At 42.6% G+C, this 8,830-nt stretch overlaps 1 protein-coding gene across 1 annotated transcript in view; it reads left to right on the top strand.

Moving 5' to 3' along the window:
- Nucleotides 1–4,763: 4,763 nt before the first annotated feature.
- CPS1 (carbamoyl-phosphate synthase 1) overlaps nt 4,764–8,830 on the top strand; it is a 100,003-nt gene continuing 95,936 nt past the window's right edge. The window contains exon 1 of the mRNA XM_056350543.1: nt 4,764–5,002. Coding sequence (XP_056206518.1) covers nt 4,880–5,002 — 123 coding nt within the window. The 5' untranslated portion in view covers nt 4,764–4,879. The remainder of the gene's footprint in view (nt 5,003–8,830) is intronic.

The following is an 8,830-nucleotide window of genomic DNA, read 5'->3' as shown; positions in this document are numbered from 1 at the left end:
AAAACAAGCTGCAAGCAAGAGCACACCTATAAGGACACGGGGCAGCTAGGAGCCATCCATTTTTTGTTCCTGTTCTTCTTGCATTGTCACTTGGAATTGTTTCCATCTAAAAAAATAAATCATCTGAGTTTATTTTCAATCATTCCTGTTACAATCATGTGAGTTGGTAAGGGTGACTCAAAATGCAGCACCCGAATCTGAAGATCTGCTATGAACCTCTCCATTAAAATTTAAAATACCCTTTTCCCCAGACCTCCTCTAAAATAGAACAAACTACGTGGAAAAAACCCACTTTCTGGCTGTGGCTTAAGTAACAGAATTCAGGAAAGCCAAGGGGTAAGGCATGCACTTGATTCTTATTCCTTTCAGTTTCTCTCCATATACTCAGGTGAAGATCAGCCTTAGTTTTGCAGTTCTTGGCTTGTTGCTCTTTGCATCACAATTACTGCATTTTCTAAACATTGTGGGTTTTGCTTGAAATGCTTCATTTGATCTGAGATTGGCTCAAAGCAGCAGATCTGAAAGCGTAACTGAGCTTGCTTTCTCTCCTACAGCAATCCAAGAGGATCAGGTGACAGGGGATGCCTGGATGTTGTTAGTTCATTTGCGTGTGAACAAGATACTTCAGTTTATTCAGTTTTTCCCCCCCCGCCCCCGCAACATACAGCAAAAAAAGTAAGTTATGGCCTCTGAGGTAATGGGGCTTGATAGGGTTGTTAGCGGAATGCTGTGAACAAAAATTGTTACTTAGATCAAACTTAATGCTGTATCCACTGTGGTGATCTTGCTTGATAACTAACACCCAATTAGAAAATGTATGGCAAATCTTAATATTTTTCAGGTGCTTTCAAAATTCTTCCCAAGTTTCTTGGGAAGCAAGTGGAACTTGCCTTGAAAATGGAAAACAGGGTTTCCAAACCACTTTGAAGGCTTTCATGCTAGCTGTAGGGTTGGAGGAGAGTATTCGTCTCGTTCCTTGTGGCAGCAGAAAATTTCAGTATTGCTGGCACCTTCAACTATTCTGCTTTTCCACTCTATTTTTGAAATGTGTTTTAGCTGAGGCAAGGCAAGGTGGTCAGAAATCAGAGACAACCTGACAGATGGCAGGAGAGATTTCCAAAAGCATTTGAAGAACACTTGGGGAGAAAAAAACCCTCCTCTCTCATCTCATCTACAAGCAAAGTCCAATCCATTCACATGGGCTGCTTGTTATACTGATTCCAGTCCAGGGGAGGCTTCACTGGAGCTTCACTGAGCTGGAGGCAGTTACTTGGGACTTGCATTGACATGAATCTGGGCTGACACACCCACAAGTTGGCCCTGATCTTTTGTCTTTCAAGTAAGAATGGAAATATCTTGCAATTTTACAATGAACTTGAAAATGAAAAGTTCTACATAGCTTGGCTGCTTATAGCAGAGGTTCCCAGCTGTGATGAACGGCTTTGGGAGCTTTCATTTTGGGGTGCCAGTCCTGGGGCGCATAAGCAGAGCCTCAAGTGCTTTGAGCACTTCTCTTCTGAAAATCAAGCAGTTTGGTTTAAGCCTCTGAAAATGTAGGCACTTAGCTTACTTTCATTATCTTGGCCCTGGGGATTTACAAAGCCACAGACCACTGATTTTGTTTGATTTTTACGGTACAGTGGGACTGTGTGATGAATTTAATTTCTGGTCCCTTCACTTGTAAACAGTAAGAAAAAGCTGCTAATTTTAATGAGCACTTTGCTCTCCTTGTCCTACTCCCTATCTGTGTACGGTAGAGCATAGATGAATGTGAAACAAAAGGCAGCTTGTCTTTCTCTGAACAGCTATGCCAAGTCCAAGACCATGTTAAGGAAGCCCATGTTGTGAGTACTTCCCCCTTTCCCCCTCCAACATTTGAACTGTTCTTGTCTGAGTGAGTATTCCACCCTCATCGTTTTACATTACTGATTTCCCTGATATGTGTCCTTCCTCCAAGCTGCTGCCCAAACTTTCTTTCCTGAAGGGACAATATGATTGCAAGTCATGTACTGGCAGGCAAGTTTTAAGCTCAGGTAGTGTGGCTGCATCTCCAAAAAGACATTGGTTTCTGCTCTCCTTTTTCCAGTCTTCTATGGTTGATTTCTTTTTCCATATTGTTTCCCTGTTTCTCAGTGATTCTACCTCTTCTGGTCTTTATGTTAAGCTAAGTGCAAACTTAAGATATGTCCAAACCACAGAAGGCTTGTTTGTATGTTGACAGATTTTTCTGAACTGAGGCTTCTCTCAGGAATACCTGATATATTTTCTGGCCTTACAGTCAACAGTCCATCACCTCTTTTTAGCACATTGGTAGTGGGACAAACAGCTTGGATGTTTTTTACTGGTTTTGGCAGAGGGGAGTTCCTCTGTCATGGTGGAGGCTTTAAAAAGGAAGGTCGTTCTTACGCTGGAGGGATAACCTTCCTAATCTCAGGACGTCTGAGGTGAGCTTAATCAGTTTTGATAATATATGGTTGAAAAAAAGGGAAGACAGCAGGGTCGCATCTATAGCAGTGGTCAGAGGAGCATCCTTGCTGTGGAGGTGAGGAAGGAAGGTAGTTTTTTGCCTGTTGTTCCCCCATAGCATTTCATCCTTACTATACAGCTGCGACGTTAGATCTGTGTGTGTACCGCACATCCCTGACAAACTGAATCCAGTTCATGATGTGGTTATGCAGTTGTTTTTACCTGGGAAAAGATGCTGCTCTGCCAAAAGACATGGCCTTTTCCCGCTCGCTCATCCCCTGTGTTCATGAATGGCCTCCTGGTGAAAGAAAATTAGCTGGATCCATCTGCCTTATTGTGCAGCCACATTGAAACTTAGTGGGAGAAGGGGGTATTTAGGAATTAGCAGTTACGGTGCTGAAACTGCAAGCATGGATTGGTTCTGGTTCAGACACCTGTATAGCCAAAGTAACTTCCTGATGTTGGTAGAGAGTGAAATGGGGTGTCGAACTTGCCCTTCAGTATAGCTATAACAAAAGGTAGTGCTTGTAACCTTCCAAATGCAATATATGACATTTGTGGCAGTGTAAAGCTAACATAATATGAAATGCAACTTTGGAAGAAAGCTGGCTTCTGAATTGCATGTGTGAGTGCCCATGTATTTGTATATTAAGGTGACCTTTATAGTACAAGGTATAGTCTCTGCAATCCATTCACTTATAGGCATGCCTTTGCTTTCTGTATGTCTCCTTTTCTGTGTGTATCTCCAACCTGGATCATTACAGGCTAGAGCCAAGCAAATAGAGGAAAAGTTAACAAAAACATTTCTCAGCTCCCTGTATTTTTTTTGTCTGTTTGTTTGCAAAAAGTGAAATCTCTGTCTCTCAAGCTCCTATGAATCAGAATGATCATCAGGTATCTTCTTGTAGGAAAAATGGTTATGTCTTTCCTAAACCAAGTTACCAGGGAACACTGTTGGCTTCTCCTAGCTCTGCAAAGCTTGTGTTAAAGCAGTGAGCTCCTCTATACCTAGTCTGTCTTCCACCCTGTTTCTGTCTGCCTCTTTCTATCATCTGGATTCAGGCGCATTTCCCATGTGTTTCTCTTCCAAGTCTTCAATAAGCTTTCCACATCACAGAAGGTACCCAAACCCATTGCCCTCTCATCTCTGTCTTTTATTATGTGCATGGCGGTTCGACCTGGAGCTGTAAGAGCCATGCAGGAAATATTTTTATGTGATACTGACATCAATTTAGACTAATCTCAAACCACTGTACACAAAAAAGTCTTGATTATTGCTGTCAGTGATTATAAAAGGTCATCTAAATTCTTTGCAACAATATGTTGCCAGCTGCAAAAAAAGTTTGTATACCTTTTTTTTTTTCTTCTTTCTTTCTTGCTCTGAGCTAACTGAAGCTTTGATCCACTTGGGTTTGAAAAGATGCCTCACCATTTTAGCTCTTGAAGAATAATAAAGTGCATGTTTCTCCCACAGCTTTTGTCTTCATTAGGCATTTTCATGCCTGGCTAATGAGGAACATGATTCTGTTTGAGGACTATATGTAGGGTTATAGGAAATAAGTGATAGTCACAGAGGTGTGTAGTCAGGCGATAACATATGGAGCATTTCACCTTATTTCAGCTGCTGTCGATTGAAATTTTATCAAAAGATGTTTTTATTTTGCAGCCGTTTATTTTTGCTGGTGATATCCTTTTCATTTATTTGGGGAGGGGGAGCACTTTGGGACGTGTTCTAGGGCTTCTGGTGACTGTGTACTCTCCAAACACAGAATAAAAAGACTACAGCTTTCCACAGAAACTTGTCTTCCTGCTTACTTCTTCTAGTACAAGTATACAAGCTTGTAGCAGTCACAGGCTGTCTCACTAGCTGATGTGTGGACCCCAGATCACACATTGGAGAGCACTCAAAAGCATACTATGAAGAGACTTTTAATTTGCCTAGACCACGTGCCATTAGGAGAACAAGTGGTACTGTTCCTTGTCTCTTACTGAAATGTGAAGTGTTTGTTTCGGAGTGTGAGGACTACCTTCATTGCTGTGGGTGGGATTTCTCTGACAGGGTTTGCTGTCTTTCAGCAGGCAGAGCTAGTGTCTGGCCTGTGGTGCAACCCCTACAACAGTGCTCAGAGACCAACCTGAAGAAAAGTGTTGCAAGGGTGTCTAAGCAAGCACCCCTCTGAGGAGGGGCAGGAGGAGGTGGGGCTGCACCAGAGAGTTTTAGTGGCAGAATAAATGGGAAGGTGTAGGGCAGTGCTGTACAGTTAGTCCAGCACACCTGCTGTGTCTCTGTTCTCTTTCCCTGTGATCTGCAAGAGTATATTGTCTGCACCAAATTTCAAAGAAATACATACAAGCAGATTTTTGTTTTGTCTTGTTTTCTTTAAACTTCAGTGACTCAGCAGCAGCTTTCAAGATGACAAGAATTTTGACAGCTTGCAAAGTGCTGAAGACTTTGAAAGGCAGATTGGAGTTTTGCAATGCGTCTGCTGAAGATTGGAGTTTCTCAAGGACTGGTACCAGGTTGTTGAGCATCAAGGTAACAGTAACTGAGCTGTGGTGGTTTAACAGATATGTTTGGCATGCTGAGAGATAGCTTGCTGCCGATAACAGGGCTTACCTAGACAAATAAGATTGAACCAAAGATTTGTCTGAACTCTAAGCAAGGGGGTTGCTTGGCTAAATAGTTTTATTAGCTAAGCAAACACACTTTTTGTGTAGTCTGGAATGGAAATTATAGGATAAATTGCGCCAAAAAGTGGATGTTCGGGGTTTCAGTTAATTATTATATGGTATTTTCTTTAGAAACACCCCACTGTTCTATAGGGCTGATAGCTAACAGAGCAGATCTTTCAGTCCGTATGAGCATGAATCAGCTAGATATTTTAAAAAATGCATCACATGAAGCATGTGATTAATCCTACTGGATCCACAAAGGATCCATTTTCAATATGTTGGAAACCGTGATGACTCTGAGAGTAATTGGAGAGATAGACAACCCTTTGTGAATGCATCAGTGTACCAGCTCTTGATTTACTGGGGCTGGAACCCCTTAGCTCATTTCCCCAACTTTTGTCTGTTGTTACAAGAGCTGCATTTGACCAGCTTTGCTAGTGTAACTCATGTAGGTGTGGCAGAGTACAGTGGTGTAAATGGGACTTTCTGGGTGAATTCTGTAGCCCTGGCAGTGTTTTGTCACTATGCGCTTTGCATTGAAAAGGTGCTCTTGCATGTGTATCCTCTTGAATCAACGCTGTAATTGGCAACCAGAGGAGTGATGTTTCAACAGGTGGTGGGGAAGAGCTCTTAGACTTGGACACCCAGTGGATGCCACCTTACCTGGCAGGTTGGAGTAGAGTGCTGATCAGTATTATTTCTGTCCATGGAGGACTAGGATTTCTTTTACCTGTCCCACAGCTACTGATTTTTTCAGGAGTTCTCTCAGCTCCTGGCAACAGACCCATTAGTTTTTAAACAAAAATTGGCTGCAAAGAAAAACTGCATAAGAGTCATCCCTATTTTCATCCTTTCCTTCAGCATATGAGTTCTCAGTTCAGCATTATCTCACCTGCACTGAAAAGCAGAACCTGTGTTGTGACTAGTGTTCTTGCTAATGGACCTGTCTTCTCCTTCCTGAGAGTGCCCAGCAGGCATGAACCATTACTGTGTTCACGGTCTTAAAACACAGCACAGTAATCTTCCTCCCAGCAGATTGATCCTGACTGTGTAATCAGATCTGGTTTAGAAGGAAGTTATTCATCCTTGTGTTGACAACAGGAGTCCTACTTGTGAATTAGAAAGCCATTATGGTTACCACTTTCTGCAGCTGCACCATTTGAAGAGGAAGCAGGGGTCTGAACTGAGGAGCAAGTTCCTTGGTTGTTCCTCAGACTGGTGAAGCTATGTTGGTTTGGCACTGACTGCACGTGAAAACTATGTCAGAGCCCTCAAGTGGGGCCATGCTGTCTCACATCTTCCAGGGTGGGTGCCAGTTTTTACTGTTCCATTTTGAAATCTTGGGACTGGGCTAGAAAGTGTCTCTTGGTGTGACAAAACAAACTGTGACACAGTTTGAACAATCTTTTCTCTTTGGGATTTGTGCTTCAAGTTGAAATGGGATAGGAGAAAATGGAGATGATTTTACTGCCAGTATTGCTGGAGGAGTGGAACCTGTGAATGCACTAAGAGGTGCTGTTGACAAGTGTCACAGTGTCTAGGGGACAGGATTCATACTTGGCTACTTGGTTTATGGCTGGGGATGGCCTGTAGCATCAGTAAGCTGTTGCTATGTATTGTAGAACAGGAGTCTATGAAGGTACATTCAAGTTCACCAGGGTTTTAGAAACTGTCAAGCTGACTGAGCAGGACTGCTGGAATGGCATCCTTGCTTGTCTCTATTGCCTCTGATACCTCTCTTGCTTTTTGGAGCTGGTTCAGTTATATCTGCCATGCTCTAGAGTACAGCAGTTTAAACCTTGTGATGCTCAAAGTGAGTTAAAAGATGCTTCAGTCAGCAGTGATAAGTCTGCTGCAGTAAAAGGCATCTCCCACTGGTGAAGCTTGGTAGCCATGGTTAGGATTGCTGGTTCAGCTTTTGATGAGACATCATCTTTCTTTACACATCCCCGGATAATTCTCGTAGGCACCTGCAGTAGGCTGGATCCGTTGCATTCTTATGCTGATGGATTAGCATCTGAAGTTTGGATTTGGTATCTTAAATGACAGATTGATGGTGTTAGGTACATGTTTTGTCACTCATTCAAGGACTGCACGACGACAAACTTACAAAGTCATATCTCATAAGGTTGAGGCATCCAATTAGGAAGTTTCATGTTCATGGAAGACTGCTGTCCTACTCTGATGGAGTTACAATACCAGCTGTTCTAACATCTACCTAATTCTGTGCTTGTAAAGCTAAAAAGTGATTGCTTAAAACCAACGACACCAATGCTGAAGGCAAGGAGAATGGATACCTGTTAAGAAAGCAATGCCAAGAGAAACCATTGGGAGCTATTTTAACCTCAGTCCTAACAATTGCAAAGACACCCGAGGTGGGTCAGAATGAATTTATTTCTGTTTCAAGGTGTATGACAGGATCTATTGCAGGGCAGCCAAGAACTACTGTGCACCTGAATGCTGAGTCTGGCGGAGCATTTGTACCGGCACTGTGACTGGCTGGCTCACCACAAGGTGTGGGGCTAGCCAGCCAGCCCCAGAGAAGTGTCTTTCTGACATATATTATGTGACATCTTCTGCCTTGGCATTGACAATGTTTTTTTCCTTATTAGACTTGATTATTTGAGTTTTAGCTGTCAGAGTGGATACTTGAACTCATGGAGAGTAAGAAGGCTGATATATGGTGTATTTTAAGAGCCTGTGGTCCTGAGATCTCAGGTCAGATGTTTAATGCCACCTTTGCCAGAAGCCATGTGATTCTGTTTGAATTCAGAATCTGAGATACAAAAACTTGAACCTTTCCTGGCCTGGGGCTTTTACTTTAAGAAAGTGACAGGCTTATACACCTTTTTCCATGAGACATACAGAAGCAGAAGAGACTCTCTACTACGCATATGCAAGCAGTAAAGCAGCAGGCCTGAGGGAAAATTTAAGGATAAGTGGTCCTAAAAAAGCCAGCCTATTGCATACTTCATGTCAGCGTGTGGAAGTTAACTGTAGTTCTGGGACAAGTGACCAAGTAGTGACTTATGGCTGGGTTTGGTGTTCCAGCCATCATTAGAGGTAATAGATATTTGTAAGAAGTCCAGAGAAAGAGTGAAATGCAAAGTAATTAAGTTGTGTGGGCTAATGGCAGTATAGGTAATGATCCCATTCTCCCATTATTGCAGGCTTAAATGAGCATTTAGTTGCCTTTTATTGCTTTTTCTCAGTGGGCTATTTTAGGGACCATAACAAAATACAATGAAAACATGTTTCTAACCTATGTATAAGCTAAGTAAAGTATTAGAGAGCATGAGGGAGAGGTGGCAGTTTTAGTAGAGTGCCTAATAATTCTTCTGCCAGGTCTGCTTTGTGCTCAGTTAAACTCAGCCTGTGTCGGGAAACACCATTGTAGGTGAGCAGTGAGAAGTGTGGGGACTCAGAGGTCCATATTTCCCTAGTGCATCCCTTCCATTCTGAAAGAGAGATGGAGCATCCGCGAGTGAAAGAGGGGCACGGAGACCAGATCAGAGACTCCTGTGGGGTCTCTGTAGGGGTGCTTAGCATCACTCTTTTTGAGGTAATCAAGCTTCTTTATAATTCAGGAATGGGCAGAGAGACTGCAGCTCAAAGCTCGTATCGTTTAGTGCTCATCTGAGGCCAATGTAGTTAAATGGGGATGTAAAGAGTAGTATGAGCAATAAATAGA

The sequence above is a fragment of the Falco biarmicus genome, chromosome 8 (assembly GCF_023638135.1).
Source record: "Falco biarmicus isolate bFalBia1 chromosome 8, bFalBia1.pri, whole genome shotgun sequence".
Lineage (NCBI taxonomy): Eukaryota > Metazoa > Chordata > Aves > Falconiformes > Falconidae > Falco > Falco biarmicus.
This window is presented reverse-complemented; position numbering and strand designations above follow the sequence as displayed.